This window comes from Zingiber officinale, chromosome 1A (assembly GCF_018446385.1).
Source record: "Zingiber officinale cultivar Zhangliang chromosome 1A, Zo_v1.1, whole genome shotgun sequence".
NCBI classification, from domain to species: Eukaryota; Viridiplantae; Streptophyta; class Magnoliopsida; order Zingiberales; family Zingiberaceae; genus Zingiber; species Zingiber officinale.
The window spans coordinates 183,762,720-183,789,901 of record NC_055987.1 but is presented as its reverse complement, the minus strand read 5'-3'; the positions used below and the strand labels follow the sequence as shown (position 1 = coordinate 183,789,901).

General features: G+C 36.3%; 2 protein-coding genes across 5 annotated transcripts; one reads left to right on the top strand and one right to left on the bottom strand.

The window, feature by feature from the left end:
• Positions 1-4,647: 4,647 nt before the first annotated feature.
• LOC122038615 (FCS-Like Zinc finger 10-like) lies at positions 4,648-7,064 on the top strand. Of its 3 annotated transcripts, none has more exons than XM_042598424.1 (4): positions 4,648-5,020; positions 5,333-5,464; positions 5,550-6,551; positions 6,625-7,064. In XM_042598424.1, exons 3-4 carry the CDS (start codon positions 5,566-5,568, stop codon positions 6,737-6,739), a joined length of 1,101 nt encoding a protein of 366 aa, XP_042454358.1. In that variant the 5' UTR covers positions 4,648-5,020; positions 5,333-5,464; positions 5,550-5,565; the 3' UTR covers positions 6,740-7,064. The 3 variants fall into 3 exon arrangements, with proteins under 3 accessions (XP_042454358.1, XP_042454357.1, XP_042454359.1); XM_042598425.1 differs by lacking the exon at positions 4,648-5,020 and adding an exon at positions 5,052-5,185; XM_042598423.1 differs by lacking the exon at positions 5,333-5,464 and having other exon boundaries at positions 4,651-5,020.
• Positions 7,065-9,563: 2,499 nt separating this feature from the next.
• LOC122038614 (E3 ubiquitin-protein ligase At1g63170-like) lies at positions 9,564-19,069 on the bottom strand. 2 transcript variants are annotated; one of them, XM_042598421.1, is made up of 6 exons: positions 18,949-19,069; positions 18,199-18,453; positions 17,565-18,129; positions 12,178-12,303; positions 11,800-12,094; positions 9,564-10,366 (listed from the first exon to the last, which is right to left on the bottom strand). In XM_042598421.1, exons 2-6 carry the CDS (start codon positions 18,230-18,232, stop codon positions 10,154-10,156), a joined length of 1,233 nt encoding a protein of 410 aa, XP_042454355.1. In that variant the 5' UTR covers positions 18,233-18,453; positions 18,949-19,069; the 3' UTR covers positions 9,564-10,153. The 2 variants fall into 2 exon arrangements, with proteins under 2 accessions (XP_042454355.1, XP_042454354.1); XM_042598420.1 differs by having other exon boundaries at positions 17,565-18,453.
• Positions 19,070-27,182: the final 8,113 nt, after the last annotated feature.

Sequence of the window (27,182 nt, the reverse complement as noted above, 5' to 3'; positions counted from 1 at the left end):
CAAGATCCTAGGATTTCGCCCAATATTCTTGACTTGCCAAGATTTTGCCCAGTTCCCCGAACTAGGACTTCATTGTTTAGCCACAGCTAAGACTTTCCACCTGCCTAGTGTCCACTAAGACTTGTTTGCCTAGCCTCAACTAGGGTTTTCCTGCACACTTAGTCAACCTTGTTAGAACAACAATAATACTTAACTTAGAACTCTTTGTCATTATCAAATCTTAAGTTTGATCATTTAGTGCTCCCTGCACCAACAAATAATATCTTGTACACTTGCTTGAATTCGAACGCTCCTCAATTTACACCTAGAAAAAGAGTTCATTTATCACATAAAAAGTTTTAAAAAAAATACTTGAATATACTCATTTTTTACTTAACAGTTCATATATCAAATAAAAAAAGTGAGTCTACTAAGTGGTCGACACTTAAAAATCAAAATCATATTTTTAACATAATACAATTTAACGTCGGACAGAATAATAATTATTCTGGAAATTAATTTTCACATAAAAAATTTATAGAAGATAAGAAATTATCAAAATGCAAAGACGTCATCTTTAGATTTAACTGAGTAAAATTAATTCAAAATAAAAGATAATGCCCTAACATCAATTAAATAAAGGTTTAAGTAGTCTCAAAACTCTAACAATGCAAAAGATAAAAATAATCCTAAAACAATGATAAAAAATTATTCAGAACATCTGAAAAGGATTTAAACATTGTTTTTTTATTGTAGATTGAGTCGTCACGAGTTGCACCTTATAGAACTCTAAACGATTTTCAATTTGATATATTTTAGGTCTTGTGATTCAACCCAAGTCAAAAGTTATACCTTTTTAAAACTCAAATTCTCCTGTATCAATCACCTCAGATTGAAAAAAAAAACTCATCCTCAAGTTTAGAGTAGTGTCAGGTAGTAGCCCAGGAGGCAAATCCTCTAGCATCAACTCAACAAAATCTCCTAGCAGCTACTGCACTTCTGTGGTAAATCAGGATCTAAGGCTATTGCATTGTTCTTACAAGTAGCAAAGCATAAACTACGTCTCTATACTCCATCTCATCTAAAAACCTAGACGTAGAAAGTAGGTTAGTATTATTGGCTACAAGAATAGGAGTGGTTCCTTCTTGCTGGAGCGTCAATACAATCTTCTTTCCCTTGATATGAAGGGTATATGTTTTCTTTCATCCCTTCCTGTCGAAGCGTCAATACAATCTTCTTTCCCTTGATGTGAAGGGTATATGATTTCTTTAATCCATCGTATATAACACTACGATCATATTGTTAAGGTCACCCCAAAAATACATGACATGCATTCATAACCACAACATCACACCAAGTATTATCATAATATTTGTTGTCAATTGAAAAAGATACAAGATATCGATTATCAGTTATTACCTCACTACCTTTATTCAGCCACAATTATGGCTTACGATGATGGTTCGTCTTCAACTGTAATTTTTGGATAGCCTCCTCGAACACAACATTTTCACAACTATCACTATCAATGATCATTTTACAAACTTTATCCATAACTATGCAAGTTATGAGAAAAATATTAGTTTTAAAGCAATCATCCTCTGAATCACTATTAGGAGTCAGCAAATTCTTACAAACGACTAAAGTCTCATGGTCATCACTATAAAGCACCTCATCAACTTCATCATTGGTATACATCGACTTACTAATTGCCTTGGTTTTGTCTTTTACATCTTTCTCAATCAACAAATTTTTTCCCTTTTGATTAGCATGTTTCCTGCAATTAGTTGTCCTGTACCCCTATTCACTACAACTAAAACACATGATAGGAGACATAGAATTAACTTGTGGTTGATGCTAGATAGGATGTGAATCCTGAGGGTGAACTGGTTGACTTTTTTATTATTCCTAATCACTGGTTTCCTATTATGTTGTTTTTCAACAAGCAGGGCATGTTGGTAGGCCGTTGAAACAGTCCATAACGAATGAAGACTGAGCACATTGCCTCAACACATGAAGTTGCTGAAATAAGGTTTGAGTGTAACCGAAGGAAAGAAAGTGAGTTTTTATCTTCTCCCAATCAATGATTTTAGCTTTGCTCTGTCTGTTTTGTGAGTGTCACAATTGCTCCCACCACGTTAACGCTTAGCCTTTGAATTTGACGGCAATCAGTTTCACCTTCACATGATCGAGCACTTCCTTGTAATAAAAAATTTTCTCCACTTCATTAATCCAATCAATGAACCTCTCTACTTGTAATGTACTAGAAAATTTGGATAGATCAACCCAAAAATCGAGGTCTCCATATTGTTCCTCTCAACCACGACGCTCTCGAAATTTAACACAATTGTAATATAGATTTTTGAAAGTGAAATCAGAATCAAGATCAGTGATCTCATGATCTTCAAGAGCCCGCACCGCAGACATTAGGTTAATTCTACGACTTGCCTCTACAAATTCTCAATTATCACATGCTGAACTCTACGATCATGGTGTTGGGCTTCCTCAATCAGAACTTGCTTGTTGCGAGCATGACCACGATGACCTTTCATCTTATATGCTTTGATACCAACTGATGCCAGACAGAATAGCCATTATTATAGAGGTTAGTTTTCTCAAATGAATTTTGGAGGATAAGAAGTCATCAAAATGCAGAGACATCGTCTCTAGGTTTAACCGGATAAAATTGATTTAAAATAAAAGATAATGTCTTAACATCAACTAAACTAATGTTTAAATAGTCTCAAAATCCTAACAATGTCAAAGATGAAAATAATCCTAAAACAATGATAAAAATTATTCGGAGTATCTGAAAAGGCTTTAAACGTTGTTTTTTAGCCGAAGACTAGGCTATTAGAATTACATCTTATAATCAATTATAGATTTGATATATTGTGTGTCTCATGATTCAATTCGAGTTAAAATTATGACATCTTAAAGCTCGGATCCTCCTGCATTACAATTCTATAGTAAAAACTAATTTAGAGTTTATCTTTTTTAGATAATGGATAGATTATAGTTAGGAAATCTTGACCTAATAGTACTTGTTATCATGATCTTGATTATGCATTTGGATCAAAAATAACCTCATATAATGTATGATAAAGTCTCTTTGGGGTAGTGTGATGGTTGAGCTATCAGGTGTTGTCATATGAGGTCTTGAGGTCGAAACTCGACGCGTTTGAGTATGTTTTCACCCATGCTTTGGCCACCTGTGCTAATAACTAATAGTCATCCGTGATTTAACTTCTCCGTGTTGACCTGGGGATGGGTTGGCAGGAATGTACCCTCTTTATATTGACCTAGGGACGGATTGCCAGGGACATTAAAAATAAGTGAATTATTTTTTACCACATGATAAAATAATAGATCTGATATGATTGGATCGAACCCTAAGTAAATGAAAATTTCGTGATCGAACTATCCTTCGTAGATAATGAAGGAGTTGTCACCGTAAGTTTTTCTTCCTTACAAAGCAACCCCATGAGCAATGGAATATAATATTATAATGAACGGATTTGAATTATAATTAATTAGAAAGCATTGGATTTTGAGCTTAATTTTACCTTCAGTCAAAGCCACTTATTATTTTATTGTTTTTTAGCCTTGGAATCATCTCAAAAATAAAATAAAATAATAAACCAAAATGACAGTGTCCAATAAAGGATCATGTCTTCCACCAACAACCAGAGAATCAATTAATCAAATCTCGCAGCAATAATTTAACTAAAATATTTCACGAAAAAAATAAAAAAACAACCAACATCAGCATCCAGAGAATCAATCAATCAAATCCTGTATCAGTATTTTTATAAAGTTAATACACATCAAACAATCAAGATCAACATATTAATCAAGGCTTCTAATTTCTATTCCATTGCTGCTGCTCACTCCCTTGAAATTATAAAATTATGGAACACACTAAACAAAGCAACAAATCCAAGAAAATTGAATTTGACAAGTTGCCATCTGATGGAATCTTTTGATATTATAATCTCAATGGTCTGGAGTAATTATATATATACATATACTGCATTGAACGAATAAATTATCAATAACTTAAAGCTGAAACTTGATATATTCCTTGTTCTCTTGTTTCTATCTGAAACACGCATCACAGTCGATTTTCTTTTTCCCTTTTTTTTTAAAAAAAAAATGATAATTATTCCTCATGATACTGACGCTAAACCTCCTTCTGATTGCGACAATATCCTGTCGATTAATCAAAACATTGATTGATCACAAACTGTTTTCCTTTTTGATATATATTTTCTTGCAGGATTGTCAATGTCAATGTCAATGTTTCCACGAGATAATTTCTAGGACAGCTACCGTTCTCGGCATCCCTGTAAGCTGTTCGTCCTCTGTCGACCACTCCACCAAATCCAACGGCGATGGCGATGGATTTAAAGCCCTTCTTGTGAAGCTTTTGGCCCCACAAGCCTCACCTCTGTCCTCTCTCTCCCTCTCTTCCTCACTTATCTCAATGCCTATGAAAGAGAGAGCCAAAGCGAAAGCACCATCTTCCTAGCTACTTCAGATTCCCTGTGGGTCCACTGCTCGAGCTCTTCGAATAGATCATCAACTCAATCCAATTCCAATCTAGTGAAGTCAGCAACTTTTATGTTCCATAATGTCATCATAATATCACACGAGACGATTTCATTTTTTTTCTCAGGAGCAGTGTTTAGTTTGGGTAATTGTGTTGAGTGCTGATCGTGTCATGAGCAGCATTAAATTAATGCTGGGCTTTCGTATTTCTCGATCATTATGATTGAGAGCAGTGCTGCAGAGACCACAGAGCTGCCCTGAATTCGATGCATGCAGCCAAAATGGAGGGGCAGGCCGAAGTGTATGTGTGTGTGTGTGGGGCAGTGCTACTATGCGAGCTTTGATACATTTGTCAAACCAGTTTAACTCCACCTGGTGGCCTTCTTGTGCTTCTCCCCTCAGTCTCCCACTGCATGGAGATGGATCTCTCATAGTTCACTTTGAGTGAGGGAGAGAGAAATCAAGAATAGCACCAAAAAGGGCTCAAAAGGTGTGATGTACTCCCTCCCCATTCTTGATTCCTGTTTCTTTTTTACAAGTCCTCTTTGCATGATTTAATAACTCAAGGTAGCCTATGCAAATCTTCTCCTATGTGATTTTTTGTATGTGTGTGTTCATGGATACGCCTCCTCCTTGCATGATTTAGGGAATCAAGGTAGTTTATGCAAAGCTTCTCCTTTGTGATTTTTTTTTGGATGTGTTGTGTTCAAGGATCACTCGGCCTTGCATTTTTGTGAAGATTTTGATTTGATGCACACACTCACTTTTCTGCTGATTTGGTCCCTTCTTTTGCCTTTGTCAGTCCCTTTCCTGATGGTAGAACAAGTTAGTGCCTGTCCATATTCTTTATTCTCACATGGATGTCCCCAGTGCCTTAATATTTTTTGGTGGTTCTGCATGATTACAAAAAGTCTTGAGATGATGATGCTGTGTGGTATTCTTGCAACCCTTCTATTATGTGAAAAAGATTTGGTTTATTTTTGTATCCCTTCACCTGTTTGATCTTTTGCTTCACCCAGGGATTTCGTATATAATATGATGCTGAAGAAGAGGAGCAGGCCAGTTCTCAAGGATCAGAGCAAAGGGTACCTCATGTCTCACTCAACCTCTGATGGTGTGGTGAAAAAGAGTTCAACTAGCTCCTTTCTCAGTGTTCCTGGCCTGCTTGTGGGATTCACCAGTAAGGGCTCATCAGATTGTGATGCAGTTTGGAGCCCTACATCTCCCTTGGACAAGGTCTTTTCTAGTAGAGGAAACTCAAACCTTGGCTCCCCTACTCCTGGAAGCTCCAATGGCAGGCTTAAATGTTGGGACAGCAGCAGAGTAGGGCTTGGCCTGGTTGATTCCCTCAAGGATGATGATGAGAACAAACCCTGTGGGAAGGCCTTGGGGAACAGGAATATTGTCTTTGGTTCACAGATAAAGTTTAACATCTCGATCCCTAAACCTTGTGGAATTTCTTCTCAGCAGAATTTTGTTTCATCCAAGTTTCATTCTAATTCTTCAGGGCTGGGTCTAGAATCCAAAGAGGCTAAGTTGCAAAATGAGGAGTTTGTGTTACTGCAATCTTGTTCTGTCGATACGGGTCGACTGTCTTTGCTCCTTACAAAGTCGTTTTGCAATAGCTCCAGCAATTTGCAATCTGAGGTTCAATCAGATTCTATGAACTCTGTGTTTGGCTCTACACTAGCTAAAGGGAATGCCAATTTTGAGAAGCTTTTGGGGTCCCTTCCAATCTCTCTTGACTCTTCTCATTGGTTGCTTAGTACCCTCTCCGCGAGTGAGATCGAGCAGTCGGAGGATTATACTTGCATTATATCTCATGGACCTAATCCTAAAAAGACTCACATTTTCGGAGATTGTATACTCGAAAGCCACAACATTGAATCACCATCTTTTAAGAAAACTGATAGGAAGGAGGAGAAAGGGTGCACTTGGCCTCCAAAGCTCCCCGAGAATTCGGTATCATGCTCTTCTTGCAAGAAGAAATCAGAAGAGGGAAAAGACATCTTCGTGCATAGGTTAGTCCCCAAACATCTCGAGTTCATCATCCTCGATTAATTCCTCATGCTGTAAATCTTCTATGCATTGCAGTGACCAAGAAAGAGAAAAGATGAAGAAGCCCAGCATATTTTTAGCTGGCTCTCCTGGTTCATCATTCAATGAGGAAACATTGCTCGATGAGATGGCTTTGGCCTCATGGGATTGATGATCCTTCAGGCATGGAGATAAAACGGTTTGATCATCTGTCTAACAAGAGCTGTCGATGCGATGTGCAATCGATCTGTTTTGCAGCCATGGATGATCGAAATGTACATTCATTTGTTTGCTGATTGTGTTTCAGAGTCCACAGTGGTGGTAATGGGATCTTGCAGGGAACTGTTCCACCACCCTTTCTTTCTTTTTTTGTTTTGTTTTCTGGACCTCAGATCAAATTTTATGGATGATGTTGATCAGTGAGGGTGTTATCCACTGCTTGTCAATTTTCCCTATGAACTACATAAATTATCAATATGAATGGTGTCTTTCGGGCATATTTTGTTACAAAGCATTCAATCGCATTCAAAGATCATTCATTCTGTTTCTACTCCAACACAAATTGCTACAAGTGATCGATTGCTTAATCATTTGAAACTGTTCTTTAGCCCATTCTGAACATAGAGACAACAACAGAATATAAATCGTTCCAGATCATAACAAAACGTTGCGATCACAAAGCATCGTTTTCTTTATTCCCATTTTTTCTTTCTTAGGAAAATGCGTGTTGATAAAATATATAAAAACCTGACATAAAAGAATGCAAATTATTAATACTTCTCTTGAGTTTTTTCATGCTACTTGTCAGTTAGAAAGAATTCATAGCAAGTTCAAACCAGAAGAGAAAAAAAAAAGGAATTGAGAAGTCTTGTGATTGGATGTTTGTTCTTATAACTCTGAGTTTAGTTAGGTAACAAGTCTTTTATCCATTCCTACATCGACTCCTCTTTCGACAAATAATGATAATCCCAGTTAGTCTCATTGACTATCCCTGAGTCAGTCCCACGGAATGGCTCCTCTTTCGATAAATAATGATAATTTCAGTTAACCTCATTGACTATCCCTGGGGTGACCGGCCTCATTAACTATCCCGGGGGTCACCGGCCTAGCCCCACGAAAGTTTCACACCGGCCACCAAGGTAAATTGAGAAGCGCGGTCAATCCAGAAACCCGGCCTCCTTTGATTGCGCCCCCCCTCCCAATTTGAAGGAAAAATTTCTATAAATACGGCATAACTGGGGTTCTAATTACGGGTACCTGGGTGACAATCTGGATACCCTACCGTAGCACCATAACCCAGGGATGGCAAATAAATGACTGAATTGAGATAAGAGGTGGTTATAGGTGAGAAGTGATATTTAAGGGCTATTCCTATAGAAGAAAGTTAATAGAAAGGAGAAAGAAATAGAAACGGTTGGATTTAATCTCTTTAAGATGGACTTAATATAATTTGTATATGCAAATACGAATCGAATCTGTTTAAGTGATCTAATTTGAGGTTATTGGGTTTCGAGTTATTGGATGTGGTTGAATGTGTAGAATCATTTAGCCCGATCAGTCATCATCTATGGACTGATAACGGATTAGATTCCTATATAACGGAGAGGTCCTAGTTGGATTATGACATCTTGACATAACCCAGTTTTCCATTGACGGGTGTTTGTAGCAGCGTCATTCTAGATCTTTCAGAAGACTTCTCCTTTTACTTTCACTTCTTCTTCTTCTTCCTTAGGGATTTTGGGATCGAGCAGAGGATGCTCTACGATAATGGCTATACCGCTTTAATCAAGTTAATTGTTGTTTATGTATTTACTGTATTATGTCATGTCTATGATGAAATTAAATCATGCTTAGAATTTATTATTTTCTCTATACGATTTCTTTATTTGTCCTTAGAAATCATGAAGGTAAGAAAAAACTCTAATTTCTTTATTTATTCTTAGAAATCATGAGGTTAGGGAAAAACTTTAATTTCTATAAAGTGATCTCAAATCTCTATGTTTCATCATTTTCTTAGCAATGAAGTTAGGTTTTTCGTCCATATGTGAGTTTCCATGCTAGATTAAGTTTTTTAGTTTTGATTGTCAAAAGATCTTGTAATAGAGAACTCTTAGTTTTTTTTTAAATTTCACAAAAGAACAAGAAGAGCAATGGCAAATCACTGCTTTCTTCATAAAAAAAATCAACTTGTTCAATCTACTTTGAGATCAAATGGGGTAATCGATTGTCCTAATCGAATAATCAAGCCTAAAATAGGGAACAGATTTGAAAGGAATTGAATGACCCTATCGATGAATTGATATCAATTGATTGCATTGATTTCGCAATCGATTGGCACAACAAGACCGAACATGAAATTGATTTTCAATTGATTACATATTGACCCAATCAATCAATTGCCATCAATCGATTGATATTGACAACCTTAAATTGAGATAAAATTAATTTAATTAATCAGTCGAATCAATTGGATTGGTGATTTTCAGCAATCAATTGATGGATATTTCTTCGATTGATATTGACAACCTTAAATTGAGATAAAATTAATTTAATTAATCAGTCGAATCAATTGGATTGGTGATTTTCACCAATCAATTGATGGACATGAAATATGATGATTTTCACCCATCAATTGATAGACATGAAATCTAGCACAGATGACTCTTAAATCAATTGACCGATCGATTAACATCAATTGAAGCATGTGATATCAAATAGAAAGTTCTATGATAAATTAACAAGTTCGATTAATCAATCGATTGATGGACATATAGTTAAATACAATAGATTTTTAAATCGATTTAGTTCTTCACATATTATTGAAATTGTATTAAAATAAATATATTCCGGTTTCATAAACGATAAATTGGAAAAGATTTCCTCGAATGTAACGATAAGAGAGCACAGAGCATAAAACACATTTTGCATTATTCCCCTTTTCAAACTTCGTACTTCTCAAACACCATACACAGCTGCTTTAATTGCAACGAAGATCATGTAAACACCTGTACATGGATACCTCATCTTTACGACAATCATAATATCCTGTACATAACTTCAGGAAAAGAATATTGTCTCAAGAAAAAAGGACGAAAAATAGAGAAACAAAATTAAATTTTATGATCTGAAAACATAAACATCCCAGCTTTGCATCAGTATCAATTTTGCTTCCCTTGAACATCATTCCATCTGATGCACAATTTTCTGAGAATCTAAGAATAAGACCAAAACATTGCAGGTTACCAATGAAAAACAGACTTTGGGATACTCCATTGAAAAGTATATCCAATGACAGTGAATCTTATTCTTGGAGTCCAGAGAATTTACAAGAAACATGGAAACATGTTGACATGGAGATCAACATGGATATCAACATGGAAGCATACAAGAAACCACCACTGAAACTTGAAAGAAGGATTCTATATCGACATCCAATTATACCAGAAACCACCACTGCAATTCATTGAGTAGGATTGGGAGAGACAAATATACCTTCACCCATGAACAGACTTTCATTCTCGCATTATTGACTGTAAATTTTTCTTATTCGTGGAGACATGCATCAATACAGTTTCCAAATTTGGTTCTATACCATAGCCCACCCTCCTGTAAAATGAAATCCTGAGCTTCTCGTACCGGATAACCCAGTGTCGGTGCTGGCAATGTCAGTTTTGCAAAGGGGACAAAGTGCATTTATCTTAAGCCACTTATCCACACAGTCCTTATGAAAGAAGTGTGTACATGGGAGCTCACGGAGTTCCTCATTGTCGATGTACTTTGCCAAGCAAATGCAACAAACCTGCAATCACATGTATTATTTAATTTTCTTTAAATTTGCCAAAAGTATACAATAATACCTTAGAACACCAAGATACCACTGAAGCTAATCTGCAATTCCATCATCTTGGTTCAATTATTATTATTAATGTTATAGTATCACAAAAAAATTCCTTAGTTACAGATCCATGTTTCTGCAAAGTGGTGTGTGTATACGCCAATATCATCCATCTCACTTCTCAAACATGACATACATCTCCATGGGTATCCTAAACAAAGCCTTGATGGTTTTGGATTAATTTGATTATGAATTTAACTTGATTTCTGATTCCAAAAATGATAACAAAGCATATTGACATAAATAATCCGTGCCTATTTAACTATTAAGCAGGAACTAGCAGGCAAAACTATAGCCAGTAAAACATATCACCTATAAGAACCACAGTATGCTCATGCTGTCTGGATTCGATTAACAGCAATTCCAGATTCATGTCTGGCTCTTTAACAGCCACTAAATATTCACATAGCTAGACAAGGTTGGTTAAGAGTTCAAACTAACCTCGAACAGTCTGTTTTTACTTTGTAAATACTTAAAACAACCAAACTTGTGTCCTATTATTTTACTATAACTGTTCGTTTAATACTGGACTAATTACAAGAAGTACACTTTAACTAAACAAGATAAATTAAGATGCAAGTGCTTGTCCCCAAGTCCCAATATTAGTCTCACATTGCTTAGTTAAGAAACTTATGCATTAATAAGGCTTATAATAGCCTAGACATGCTCTAGCAAAAAATACATACATCTTCATGATAAGCATAAATGAATTATTCTTTTGTTTTCTACTAAGAATTCTGTATGCTCTATTTTTCAAAAAAAAAAAAAACATTTTTATATTTTAAATTTTCCTTTTTGTATTTTTAAATTTTGGACTAAGCAACGCACGGGCCGTGCTTGACCCGAGGTCTGTGTTGTGCTCGGCACCACCTGGATCAAGATGTATTTGACCCTGCATGCAGGCCAAGCCCCTTCCACCTAGCCCAACCCGTAGACTAGGCCAAGCCTAGCATGGCATGATCTGTTGAGAAACAGGTTCTACGGCCCAAACTGGGGTCAGTCATGGGCGACCTTGCTCATTTGACAACTTAATAGTCTGCTAGAAGTAGCAGACCGGTCCACATGTGCACTCGTCATTTATCTCCCAATATGGATAGTTTTGTATCGACTATTGAATCTACAAGTGGAGATACAACAATTAACCAACACATTAACCACAAAATATTTGCATTCAAACAGCATAACTTAATTATCAACTAGCCTTTACAGAGAAATATGAGTTTGGGCAACTTGAAACTATGCAAGGCCAACGAGCTTTTATTTACTGCTGAGTTCACAAAATAATAGCAGATGCATTCAGAAGATGTAGGGAAAAAGAATATCAAGAAAAATCTTACAGCATCTTCAGCAGAAATAATCCGCTCCTTATCGGTCCCAGCAGCCAATATCCCACCACTGCCTTCGGTTTCTAAGTTAATTTCTTTGTCTTTTCTGTTCCGCTGCTTCTTTGATTTGAATTTATAGGTTGACAGTTGAATGATTGATTCTGAAGAAGCACCTCTACCATGATGAAGATCTTCTCTAAAGCCCATTATTGACACAATGCAAGGCAAGCAACAACAGATTAATACACATAGAATGAAGGGCAAAGCATATCCGACACAACTAAATGCAAGGAACACAATGCATAACCTGAGAAAAAGATGAAAAGAGAAAAAAGTCAATCTCCAATTAATACATAATCAAGAAGAAAATAATTAGTTATGCATGTATACCTATACATGTTATGGGCATCATGAGAAGAAGAGTGCCCACCAAACACCCATACATTTCCAACAACAAACCATACAGCAAAGAAGCAATCCAGTGCCATCTTGAAATGTTCAACTATAGCATTTAACCTGAAATCAAGAGAGAAAATAAGTCAACAAGTTGTCTTCTGGTATTCATAAACAGTACAAGTCTATGAGATGAAAATTTGTTCCCATAATTGTTTAGGACCTTAATGCAATTATAGGGACCCATTTGTGAATAACATATATCAGAAGGACCTGGACATGGGCAGGACTACAGTGGGGCAATCTATCCTAATTTTCTCTATAAAACTACATGGTATCAGGGCCTGGCAATCAAGGGTGTGAACTTGTCTTCACTGCAACCAGGCCACCACAATCTCTCAGAGAAGAGCCACGCATCTTCATCTTGGAACTCAGAACCCACACCGCAATCTCTCTTGAAGCTTATGCCATAACTGCTGCTGTGCAAACTTGTCACCTTTGTGCCAGCATTGTGGACCAGTAAAAGGCTTGATTAATTGCTAAAGGATGTGCCCATGGAGTGGATTTAAAGATTCACAATCAAGGTTTAAAACTCTTCTTCATTGCGACTAGGCCACCACAATCTCTTAAAGCAGAGCCACACATCTTCATCTTGGAAATTAAAGCCTACACTACAATCTCTCAAAGTATACACCATCAATTGCTGCTGCACAAACATGTCACCTTTGCGGCTCCAGCATTACCATCATAAATCACATCTCTTCTGCTCTAGATCGACATCACCTACAAGCAATGTGGATTGATAAAAGCTTGATTAGTTGCTAAAGGATATGTCTAGGAACTGGATTTATTGGACATTTTTTCACCAATGGCTAAGATCGCTTCAGTTAGATTGTTTCTTGCCTTGGCAACTTATCAAACAGCACAAACACTTTTCTTTATAGTGACTATCAAAGTGAAAGTATATATTGCGCAACCTCCAAGATTCATTTCTCATGAGTGAACAATATGTATGCAAACGCAAGAACTCCATATATGATATGAAGGGATCTCCTAGAGCATGATTTAGGACAATCAATTTCTTCGCTTGTTCAATTTAGAGTGATTATAAGTGCCTTGGATCATTTAGTAGTTTAACTTCCTCTTCATTTGGGAATCACCTTTATGTGATTAATATTATTATAAATTGGTGACGAATATGCAAGGATCACAAAGTTAAAAAGTTAGCAACACCAAAATTGAGCCCTTGAATCACACAAAAACATTTATGGCAAAATTGATGAAGCGAACAGGAATCTCTATCACATAGAGAAATGTTAATTGGAAAGCAGATTTCTTTTTTAACTAAAAATTGTTCTGTACATGGAATCATAATCCTAGAGTGACAATATAACTCATTATTTGTAAAATAAAGACTCAATGTATTCCAATAAACACATATTTGAATTTTTCTTAAAAAAACTAAATTATTTTTAAAAATTCTTCAACTATTTTTTTTTTAGAAATATAACAAACTATAAAAAATTTAAACAAATTTAAAAATTTTAATAATTTTAAACAGGATTTGAAAATCCTAATTGCATTTTAAAGTTTGCCTTCAATAGCATATTCTGACTACAATTTAGATGATTTGAGATATCTTCTTGGCATTGAGGCTGCTTGCTTAGGTGGTGGGTAGCTTAGTGGACCGATATTTATATCTTGCAACATAAAGTATTACTTAATATGTTCGATGAAATAGGAATGTCAAGGGCTAAGCTAGTTGACACCCTATTGATGCAAAGAAATGTAATGAGGATACAAGGAATCATTAGAAAAATTTAGAAGACTTATCAAAAAAAAATATATATATATATATATATATATATATATTTTACAATTACAACACTCGAAATATCATTTGCAGTTAGTGTGATTAGTTAGTTTCTTAAAACTTCATGTCATGATTGAGGTTGCCTTAAGAATTGTATGGTACGTAAAAAACACTTAAGGAAAAAGTCTCCTATTATCAAGTTCAATGCCACCTTCGAATTATAGGCTACACTAGTGATTGGGCAGGCTCTCCCACATACAAGAAATCTACATTAGGATACTACTTCATTATAGAAACTAAATTGCTAAAAAGGCAAAAAAAAAAAAAAAAAAAAGAAAATGTAGTGTCATAGGTAGATTGAGTGCAAAGGTAGATTACAATGTTATCACCATAGCCACCCATAATTATAGGCTACACTAATGATGACCAAGAAATCTACATTAGGATACAAGGAATCATTAGAAAAATTTAGAAGACTTATCAAAAAAATATATATCTATTTTACAATTACAACACTCGAAATATCATTAGCAGTTAGTGTGATTAGTTAGTTTCTTAAAACTTCATGTCATGATTGAGGTTGCCTTAAGAATTGTATGATACGTAAATAAACACTTAAGGAAAAAGTCTCCTATTATCAAGTTCAATGCCACCTTCGAATTATAGGCTACACTAATGGTGATTGGGCAGGCTCTCCCACATACAAGAAATCTACATTAGGATACTACTTCATTATAGAAACTAAATTGCTAAAAAGGCAAAAAAAAAAAAAAAAGTAGTGTCATAGGTAGATTACAATGTTACCACCATAGCCACCCATAATTATAGGCTACACTAATGATGACCAAGAAATCTACATTAGGATACAAGGAATCATTAGAAAAATTTAGAAGACTTATCAAAAAAATATATATCTATTTTACAATTACAACACTCGAAATATCATTTGCAGTTAGTGTGATTAGTTAGTTTCTTAAAACTTCATGTCATGATTGAGGTTGCCTTAAGAATTGTATGGTACGTAAAAAACACTTAAGGAAAAAGTCTCCTATTATCAAGTCCAATGCCACATTGCCACCTTCGAATTATAGGCTACACTAATGGCGATTGGGCAGGCTCTCCCACATACAAGAAATCTACATTAGGATACTACTTCATTATAGAAACTAAATTGCTAAAAAGGCAAAAAAAAAAAAAAAAAAAAAAAAAAAAGGTAGTGTCATAGGTAGATTACAATGTTATCACCATAGCCACCTATAATTTTAAACAGGTTGATGGCCAAGTTGGCTTATGCTCCTAAAAAAAATAAAATGTACTATGATACTAAGGTTGCTATGCACATAGCTTATAATCCAAGGTTTATGAGCATATAAACTATACAGAGATTGATTATTACTTTGTTGAAAAAGGTGTAATCTAATGAATCATCACATCCGATTAGCGGACTTGTTAATGAAGTCCATAACAAGTCCTAGAATCAAATATATTTCTAACTTTAAAGACATCTTTAATCTATCTTGAGGGGGAGAGAAACAAACTTTAATATGTCATATGGACCCATTTGTGAATAAACCGCTTGAGCATTGACGGAAGAATTCATTCTAGACCTATGGATAATCCATGATCAACTTCCTTGTGTAATACCCCTAGGGAAAGTCGAATCTCACTGCCTCCTTGAAAGAGAGATGTCCTGAACCACCACTAGACGATATGGGCATATCACCAAACTATCATCATACTATGGTTATAGTATATATAGTTTTTTTGGAATTCTTAATATAATTTGATATAATTAGATCTGAACATTCTTTTCTATCTTTGTGTTATGATAGTGTAATTTACCCAATTGTTCCCTATCAAACTATAAAAATATTACAAGATGGTTTCAACTTTCAACAACTCTTATAAATCACCAAAACTAATTAACCTAAACATTTGCATGAGCCATGGACAACATAATTCATTAAATAGACTCCAATGGCTCACAACAAATTATCATTATAAAGAGTTCTCCTGGTTTACACAACCTAAATTTCCATTGACTTAAAAAGTAGGACCAGATTTCTTGTTGGCAAACCAACGGAATATAGTCATTGAACATAAAGCTAATGGTACACAATTAGCATAAGTTATGCATAATACCTATGATTCTGTTTTACACGATGCACATAAACCATGCAGCATGCCCAAGTCCTTGCAACTTTAATTAGTTGCACAAATGATATCCAAGCCCTGATAAATCCACACGATCCTAAATCTAAAATTGCAACCTTTCTTAAGCACAATTGTCAAGTTCTATTTTCCAAGGAAATTATCCACATTATCAAGTGCCTAAAAAATTAGCATCTAAATGGATATTCATTTTAAAAAGCACTTAAGTAGAAGGCAAGTAAACAAAATATGGTAACATAAAAATATGCAGAAATATCTTACAATGAATTATGTGAACATTAAGGCTCTGTTTAATGGATAAATGGATGGATGAAAAAGTGGACAAAGACTGGATGAAAATAAAAAGAAGATCCTTTTGTAAACAGAGCCCTAGGAGTCACTTTTTCCTGGTTCAACAACTTCTAGAATTTGGTGGCTTCAATTTAGAGCTGAAATAAGTCTTATTTTTATGGCTATTTTGAATATCAGATTTCAATATCATTACCAATAACATGATGTTCACACTTAATTTGCCTCGATGATAAGGGAAACAGTTGAAATTAATATGTTTAGGGCTGCAGTTAGTTTTCACTCTAGCATCAAGAACATGTCATATTGAAATGTAAACCAACAATGTTAATTGACTCAGTAGATACCAATAACATGATGTTCACTCTAGCTCAAGTAAGTCTTATTTTTATGGCTATTTTTAATATCAGATTTCAAAGTCATTACCAATAACATGATGTTTACACCTAATTTGCCTCGATGATAAGGGAAACAGTTGAAATTAAATATGTTTAGGGCTGCAGTTAGTTTTTACTCTAGCATTGAGAACATGTAATATTGAAATGTAAACCAACAATGGTAATTGACTCAGTAGATACCACCAGAGAAGTATGGTCTGATACAAAATGTATAGCTTCTTTTATCTGAGGATATTTACTAGCACAAACAAAAAATGGGCAGACTAGTGCACAAAGCTCCCGTCAATGCGGGGTCTGAGAAGGGTCTATTGTATGCAACTTATACTGCTTTGCAAGAGGCTGTTCGAACTCGTGACCTCCAAGTCACACGGCAGCAACGTTACGGTTGTGCCAAGGCTCCCCTTCATTTTACTGGCACAAATAAGTTTAAAAAAAATGCCATGTTAGGAAACTCTGATATCCAACACAAATAGAGGAAGAAACAATAAAACAATTATCTAACACACCTAATTAATAAATGTAATAGCATTAAATAGAAAACTAATAGCAAATTTCATGAGGAATCTTCAATAAATGAATAAAGCATTGAAGAACTAAACATATAAAAAGATATGTAAGAGATAAAGTTAATGACAACAACAAGCAAAGTGTGTTGAAAAAAAAAAATAATATGGAAAATACTTTGACTTAGCATAGAAGATACTTATAATTACCTTCGACTACTAGGATTTGTCATTTGTCTTGACTCGGACACTGGATGGTGAATGTTTTCTTGCATTGATCCTTGATTATCAACAAAAACAGTAGATTCAAAAGAACTGTTACGAGAAGAACCCTGATCAGAACCTGCTGGTTCTTGCTCTGAGCTCAGACTGTTGCGATAAATGTACCGCCAACAAAGATGAGGAAGTGTTGCAACACAACCTGCTGTATAACCTATGATCCATGTAAATAATGGAGTTTGAGGGTGTTCATGTCTTGACAAGGAAAGAACAACAATAGCTGCTGTAATTTGGCTCAAATTAACAACAAGCTCGACTGATATCCACAAACCAGAATTCAAAGGATTTCTAGTACGAGTTCGACGACCATAGTTATTCGATCTCCTTGTCAAAGGAACATTTATCGAGTTCGAAACACTTGGCGATACTGCAGTTAACATAGAGACACGAGGCAAAGTACTTGTTGAAGGCCTATTCTCATCGTATGTTGCACCAGAATCATTGTGGTCAGCTTGACGGGGAATGGAGGTTGAAGCATCATTGTTTTGGGATATACCTATTGCACATTCATGTTCACATAAGATAGCCGCTCGGTCCATCAGTAAAGAATTTTTGACAGTCAAACCTTCATAGTTCAGTTCCTCAGAAGGAAGAACCATAAATATTCAGCAAAGAGGGAAAAGGAAATACTGGCATTCAGCTTGGTGAAGATTCTTGGTGAGAGAACAAATCCAAACCAAATTTCAGCTTTTAATAAATCAGAGTGCTTTGATGTCGGGACTTGATACTATGATCAAACTCTTTCAAGCAAACCAAATGTGTATCTTTAACATTAATGTTTTGTTCAGATTCAATAGTGGTTCAGTGAAATGCAATTAACCTGCAAAATAAGATGCAAAGTATTCAGAATCTCACAAGTCATGGCTGAAACTAACTGTGCTTTTCTATAATGTTTAATAAAACTATAGTTTGTCCATGTATATGCGCGTCCACTAAGGGATAAACATGATAGCGATGCGCCGAAGAGTAACACGAATTTAAAATCAGATAAATTTATAGCTCCAATTATACCGATGCTTCCAAGATGAACCAAAAATTTACACTTAATTAATACAGTGCCAAAATACTAACCGAGATCCGCAACCACTTCCAGCTCATTAACCCAAACATAATATTATCGAAATGAAACCTCCGCCGATGATTCTCAATCTTTACAGAATAAGCCAAAAAATAAAAACTTAGAGAACAGAGTTAATAAGATTTCGAGGGGAAGCTGTCGGATCAGGAGCAGGATGCAAAGCCAAAAATTCAAAGGGTGCCCTGTGAATGAAGTAAAGGCACAAACGAGATCGAAGAATCAGCCGAAAAACCTCACCCTGGCTGCCCTCCGTCGTCGATCGGATCTTCCTCCTTTCCTCTTCTTCTTCTTACTCTTCTCGATCTCCCGAATTATTAGCTTCGGTACAAGAGGAACGAAAAGGAGTAGGCAAAGTTACTTATTCTACGAGTTGAGAGGTCGCCCTCCGACGGGGACTGTTTCGCTCGTGCTGTGACATCCTCGACCGTCCGATGCATGTGGCGGTCGCGTAATTTGATGTGACGAACGGTAGAGATGCGGGATCAAAAGGTCAGATCGAGTACAGCTGACTGCAGGATCATAATCGGACGGTGCGGATCCGTCCGATGATGACACGATTGATGTATAAAATAATTAATATGACACATGTAACAATATACAACAATATATACAGTGTTAATTAGGAAAAAGAAGAAAATATTATTGTATTGTTACTGAATTTAGTTTGAAAAATTAACAATCATTTAACTAAAACTATTTCTTTTAATTAATTTGATACACAATTACTTTATGATGTTTGTTCAAATTTTAAATTAAAATATATAGGTATACTAAACAAAGGTTATTAAAAAAAATCGCTTATACTTTGAGACTTAAACAACTAAAATATAATTATATAATAATTTCAAAATTTATAAAATTTATATAGAGTTAACTTATAGTCTGATTAAGAGATAAAAATAAATTCTCGAAAATATATAACCATTGAAAATTAATTCTAATCTCATTATAATAAATCTGTCTACTTGACAACTCGATGGAATACACGTCAATTGGAATACACGTGAATCAAATAGGCGATTTGAAAATCCTTTTCTTTCTTAATTCATCTGCTTTTCTTTTTAGAATCCTCATGGAATATACTGAAGGTTAAGATTGTCTATCTCTGTAATCTAATAATAAGTGAGGACAACATGAACATGTCACTGAAGGTTAAGATTGTCTAACTCTATAATCTAATAATAAGCGAGGACAACATGAACATGTTGGTCTTTTTGAGAACATGATACAGAAAGTAAATTATAATCACTCATAATGGTCTTTCATAAAAATCACAACTGAAGATGTCGATCGACGAAGAGGCTGTAGCTATCGGAAGTACGATCACGATGTAACTGAAAAGCACTTCAAAGTTCACGAGCCAAATCTCAGCCTCTGGATATTCTCCTTTGCTCATCCAAATCACAGTCGCCTCACACTTCGCTGCGCTGTCTAATCACCTTTCAAAACCTCTGCACCATCGTTCTCTTCTCAAAGGCTTGGACGCACCTTTATAAGAAGACTAAGGAAGACGAAGGGGAAAGGACGCCCCTTCGTCTCCTTGGCGTTTGCAGCAGTTTGCAGCAACGAGAGAGACGAAAGGACTCCGTTTCCCTTCGTCTCCTGTAACGTCCAACATCTCCCACTCGTCCAAGTCAATCTATAAGGTTATATGGTCACATAGACCATGTCAGTCACATAGACTACAAGGTGATCATGTCACAAAGACCAGAGCAAAATTAGTCACAAAGACCAAATAAGTCATGTAGACTTTATGAGGATCAAGTCACAAAGATCAGAGCAAAATTAGTCACAAAGACCAAATAAGTCACGTATACTTTACGAGGATCAAGTCATGAAGACCAGAGCAAAATTAATTAGTCACAAAGACCGAATAAGAACATCCATTCCATACATTAAGGAAAATGGTTCGTGTGACAGCAAACACACTGAGTATTCAACTGCTAAGAAGATTGTCACACCTTACTTAGCTGCTCCATAGAATGAATCAGAGACATAAATGTCCATAGAACGAATCAGAGACATAAATGACTTGCTTTTACCTCAGATTAAATTATTTACATCATTATGAACATCTTTAATCCCTCATATTGACTATATGTCAAGAGCATGTTCAACATTTCCAATCAAACAAATTATTCACAATTACATTTTATGTATTGAACTAAAAATGTAACTGGTACCAGTGAATAAATGTTACAGATGTAAATCAATCTTAATCTTTATTTTTAGCTAGAATCTATTCACTCTAATCAGTCGCTTTACTAGTTATGCTCCATAAACCAAATCATCCATAGTCAATAGGATACATGCTAAATTAGTAGATACTAATCAAAACTTCAAGTAGACAGCTAAATAGTCACTTAGGGTAAGATTGAGATTAACTTATAATCTCAAGGGTCTCACATAGTAGAGAAGCAGGAATCTATTTTCCTACTACCTATTGTTATTCTCTTTACTAAAAAGAGCGCATGTTTTTTCTAAATTTAACATCGTACAGATTTCGATCTAGACATACCTAATGTCTAATCCTGAATTCAACATATGAATTCTTATATGACCTTTAAGCAGATACAGTAAATGGTGGGTACATTTACTCTAATTATTACACAAATGATCTCATCTTGACACAATTATCAAGGTGACCTTAACTTATGGGTATGACTCTATTCACAGCTACATAAGCTGTCTCATAAGCAACGATCTTACCTTTATTTGTACTTAACAAATAGAGATGATTGTCCATGTGAGTGGACCAATCCCAATCTGCCAACATGCTTATCGAGACTTTTATTCGAATGTAACAAAGATATATACACTGAATAGATCATGACATTTTTCATTTATCAAAATGTCTTTACAATTAGTTACATTCTTCGAAGTCCCAAAGACTTCACATGTCCATGAAATGACTATTTAGTCAATGACTTAGTAAAAGGATCAGCAAGCATATTCCATGTAGGGATGTACTCAAGAATTATCTTTTTCTTGTCAACAATATCCCTTATAAAATTATACTTAATTTCTATATGTTTGCCTTTGCTGTGATATTTGGGATCCTTGGAAAAAGTTATTGCAACTTGACTGTCACAATACACAGTAACAGGACTCCCACTATCCTCAGCAATATTCAGATGCTTCAGGAATCTTCTTAGCTAGACAGCCTCTTGCACAGCCGCTGCACAAGCTACATACTCAGCTTCCATTATCGACAAGGCTACACAAGCATGCTTCTTGCTGTTCCATGAGATGGCGCCACCATTCAGCAAGAAGACATAGTCAGATGTGGATTTTCTGTCATCAAGGTCCCCTGCCCAATCTGCATCTGAGTAGCCACTTAGGCTCATATATGATCCTTAGAAACAGAGGTAATAATCAGATGTTCCTTTGAGATATCTGAATATCCTCTTTACTGCTTTCTAGTGTTTTGATCCTGGGTTTGACTGGAAACGACTAACTAAGCCAACAGCATAGCTTATATCAGGACGAGTACACAACATAGTGTACATCAAACTACCAATAGCACTGACATATGATTTCTTCTTCATTTCGGCCATTTCATCAGGAGTCTTGGGATACATACTTTTGCTCAAAATAGTACCTTTCGCTATAGGCGTCTGTTCAATGTTGCAATCTGACATATTGAAGTGTTGTTGCATCTTAGTGATATAAGCTTCTTGAGACAAACCCAAAAGCCTTTTTGATCGGTCTCTAACAATCTTCACTCCTAAGATGTACTCTGTTTCTCCCATATCTATTATGTTATTGATCCGGCGGTAAGGACAGGGAGCCCACTTTGTAGGAAAGTCAACGTCACGTAGAAGTCAAAGGGCCGAATGGTCGACCGAAGGAGGGAGACCGGTCGGCCGAACGGAGAAGGGGAGACTGGTCGGCCGAACGGAGAAGAGGAGATCGCATGGCCGAACGAGGTCTCGGCTGAAGCAAAAGACGACCCGACGGGACTTGGGGTTCCGACGCTCATGGGAATAGAGTCGCCTGGCCGAGCGGGCAGCCCGCTCCATCGAGGCGTAAAGCTGTAATACTGTGAACAGTCAGCAGAGCACATGACCAGGAATCTCCCGAGCGGACCAGTACCGTAGACCGGTCGGACATAGGGAGACAGCCGACCGACCGGACGCTCGGCGCAGGAACAGATGATACAAAAGGACAAGGGAAACAACTTTTTCTGACAGCGGGCATGTTCTACAACCAGGTCATACTCAAAATCTTAAGACAAAGGGATCCGTTGCCCCATCAGAGACGTGCTCAGACTGTAGCAGTATGGTGTCAGGTAAGCTTGTCTGACAAGCACATACTGAGGTATGGGCTGGGGACACGTATTCACCTCGGCATGTGTGCATGAGCTCCTTCACAGCTCTATATAAGGAGCCTCATACTTCGCTGGAGGTACGCATTCTCCGATATTGGTAACCACTCCTTTGTTGTCCACTTGCCTAACTTGAGCGTCGGAGGGTCGTCGCCGGGAACCCCTTCCCGGCCCGACTTCCTTGCAGGTTCGCCTGAGGCCCGTACGACCGGGCGAAGATCCACGTCAGCAGTTCGGAGAGCGCCACGTGCCCAGCGTCCGCTGATTCAGCTTTCGGACAGGATCAGTTATATTGTGATGAAAGTCAACTTTTGACTTCTATCACACACTTTATGTCGCTTCCAGCTATTAGCATATCATCAACATATAATGATAAAATGGCAAACTTCCCTTTCTCCTTTCTTAGGTAAACACAATGATCCTTATTGATCATTTTGAAACCATAAGACAATATTACTTCATTAATTCTTATGTTCCATTGTCTTGATGCTTGCTTTAGTCCATATATAGACTTCCGAAGTCTACATACTCTTTTCTCTTGGCCTTAGCAACATAACCTTCTGGTTGTACCATATAGATTTCTTCGTCAAGATTACCATTAAGGAAAGCCGTTTTTACATCCATCTGATGTAATTTCATGTCATATTGTGCTACTATAGCTAGGATGACACGTATTGACACAAACTTCACAACTGGGGAGAATGTCTCTTCAAAGTCAATACCCTCCATTTGGGTATATCCTTTTACAACTAATCGAGCTTTGTATCGATTAATTGATCCATCTGCTTTCCTCTTTACTTTGAGAATCCACTTATTCCCAATAGCCCTTCGGCCCGAAGGAAGATCGACTAAATCCCAAACTTGATTATTTCTCATTGACTCCATTTCTTCATCCATTGTAATTTTTCATTCTTTTACAACTGAGCTTCTCAAAGCTTCCTCAACTGTTCGAGGTTCCTCATCATCAACTGGGAGAACCATTAATGCCTCATTCTCAATATCAAACATTCTCCGAGGAATAATCTGACGACTACTTCTTTGAAGGTTAGACCATTGAGAAACTGACTCATTTAGTGGAAAATTACTCCCACTATGTTGACTAGATTCAGACATCTCCTGATCTGTTGATAAAGGAACATTATCATCCTCCTCTATCTCATATAAAGGAATTATCTTATCAACTTCGCCTCGTGTTGGGAACTGAGTTTCAAGAAAAGTAACATCTCTTGACTCTATTTCAGAGATGATTTCATCATGTTACTCACCAATAAAAACATAACCCTTAGAAGTCTCAGAGTACCTTATAAAGATATATTTCTTACCTCCGAGACATAATTTTCCATGTTCGTGAATCTTATCAATGTAGGCAGCTGCCCCCCAAGGTCTCAGATTACTTAAATCTGGCTTTCTGTCTGTCCAACGTTCATGTGGGGTAGATGAAACTGACTTTGAAGACACTTTGTTAAGTATATAGGCCACAACTAATAATGCATCTCCCCAATAGGAGATTGGCAAATTAGTCTGTGCCATCATAGACCTAACCATTTCAAGAAGAGTCATATTTCTTCTTTCAACAATCCCATTTTACTGTGGAGTTCCAGGGATAGTTAGCTGTCTAATAATCCCTTTCTCATTACACATTGTCTTGAATTGATCAGACAAATATTCACCTCCACAGTCAGTGCACAAGGTTTTAACCTTACGTTCCAGTTGATTCTCAACTTCATTCAAGTAACGAATAAAGCAATCCAATGCTTCAGATTTGTGAGAAATCAAATACACATAACCAAAATGCGTGAAGTCATCAATAAATGTAATGAAATAAGAACTCTCATTTCTAACCTTCATATTCATCGGACCACAAATATCCGAATGAATCAATTGCAATGGTGAGTCAACCCTAATAGTCTTACCAAATGGTTTTCTAATTGTCTTTCCAGCAAGACAATGCTCACATATAGACAAGTTAATCTTAACATGAGTGTCTAAAAGGCCCTCCTTAGCTAATCTATTCATTCGTTCTTGTCCTATATATCCTAGCCTAGCATATCAAATTTCATCATTAACATCAGTATTACTAGTAAGAGCAATGTTTGAAAAGCAACCATCATTATTATTTGATTCTACATCAAGAATCATAAAACCATTTGTTACATAATCATACCTAATTAACACAGAGTAAATTCGAAGTTCCACATAACGACTATAAAAATTTACATTATAACCTAAATCAAGAAGATAAATGACAAAAACTAGATTCCGTCGAATCTCAGGAGCATACAGGACATCATGTAGAAACAAGGTGTCTCCACCACGTAGGTTGAGCTTATAAGTGTCAATTCCTTTGACTTCAATTCTTGCATTATTTTCTACATATATCCATTTGTTGTCAGTTAGTACCTGACGGTACTCTACATATGTAGCTCGATCATGTGCTATGTGATTCGTTGCTCCTGAATCTATAATCCACAAAGGATACGAATCAGCTAACAACACTGTACTTGCAATATATTGCTCATGGAAAAAAGACAAAGTTGGATCTACCTTTATAGGCTCAGCACACTCTCAAGCAAAATGACCCTTCTTGCCACAGTTGAAGCAAGTCAACTTGCTCATAGGTCTTTGTCCATATCTCTTTCCTTTCTTCTTGATTTGGTTTTTAACAACAACAACACTAGCCTCCTTCCCTTTTCTCTTTCCTTTCTTAAACCATCTTTTTGTATTCTTGGAATCAGAACCTTCAGCTACAAAAGATTGACCAGAAATCCTTGTGGATTCAATCCTCTCTGCCTCAAGTTCAACATGGCGTGAGACATCGGTGAAAGTCTTGATACTCTCACTGTGGGTCAGATTCTGTTTCATCGTTTCCTAAGAATCAGGAAGGGAACGGATAACTGCTTGAACATGTTGTTCATCGGTCAACGCATGACCAGCAGTCTTAAGCTCTCGAATCATATTACCCATCTCCTTGAGATGTTGGGCCATGGTAACATTCGAGCGCTTTTTACAGCTATCAAACTTGATAGTTAGTTGACGGAGCTTACTCAGACTAACTTCATTGTACTTCTCTCTAAGGGCTACCCAAACAACATGAGCAGATGGTAATGACTCATACTCAAATACCATATCATCCACCATCGAACTAATCAATATACTTTTAGCAATGGAGTCCTTCCTTTTCCATGCCTTATAGGCATCAAGGTCATGTCTGTGTTGTGCTGTAGAACCATTAATCGGTTCCTCCATGATTTGATTTACAGCCTCTAAAACTTCCTTTTCCTCAAGAACGTATTGTATCTTGAGATGCCAGATTTTGTAGTTATCCCCATATAATTTCTCACCCTTATTGAGTTCAACTATCATGTTTTTAGTTGCCATGATCTACATAAATAAACACATTATTTATTATTTCAATGTAATTCATATATGTGCAATTAATCATTGACTCAATGTAAATTAGAATTAGTTTACAAAATCAAAAGATAACTTTATTTCCACTCATCATTCGTATGTTCTAATCTAATCAACATTGATCAATTTTATTACACATATCCCATCTAATGAACGAATCATTATTTAAAATAAACTAATCATTTTTTATATGAACTAATCATATGGATATATAAACAAATCAAATTCACATGAACTAATCATGTCATGAAATGAACTAATCATTTCCAAGTTTGTTAACATATAACATAACTTTTCATATATATAATTCCGTTCGTACATAACGACAGAAATTATTACATGACTCAAAAACTAGATGAGCTAACACTATTCGTACATAACGACAGTAACAGAACACTAATTAACTAGATAGGCCAGCACTGCTCCCACTAGGACAAACACTAGTACAACAGCCAACATTATCCCTATTAACCTGGACTCATTTGAGATAATCTCAGATGAGGCATCTTCAAGATTCTCCATCAAATCCATTTCTGGATCTTCCTCGAATATTTCCCGGTCATCTTCAGACTCTTCAAGCTCTTCTTCACCCATATAGTGAAGCAGTTCCTCACACAATTCTGAATATGTGAGGCGTCCTTCATGACGCCCCCATATATAGTCTGCTATTACCCTATGATACTCTGGCAATGATTGCATTAATGCCCAGATCCTATAACTGTCCAGGACTGGA

Excerpts from the sequence above, each read along its gene's own strand:
- LOC122038615 (XM_042598424.1), top strand. The coding sequence starts at position 5,566 with ATGATGCTGAAGAAGAGGAGCAGGCCAGTTCTCAAGGATCAGAGCAAA. Across the intron at positions 6,552-6,624 it reads AAAGACATCTTCGTGCATAG|TGACCAAGAAAGAGAAAAGA; the intron begins GTTAGTCCCCAA and ends TATGCATTGCAG.
- LOC122038614 (XM_042598420.1), bottom strand. The coding sequence starts at position 18,232 with ATGGTTCTTCCTTCTGAGGAACTGAACTATGAAGGTTTGACTGTCAAA. Across the intron at positions 12,304-17,564 it reads ACAAATCCTAGTAGTCGAAG|GTTAAATGCTATAGTTGAAC; the intron begins GTAATTATAAGT and ends TCTTGATTTCAG. Across the intron at positions 10,367-11,799 it reads TTATTTCTGCTGAAGATGCT|GTTTGTTGCATTTGCTTGGC; the intron begins GTAAGATTTTTC and ends ATGTGATTGCAG.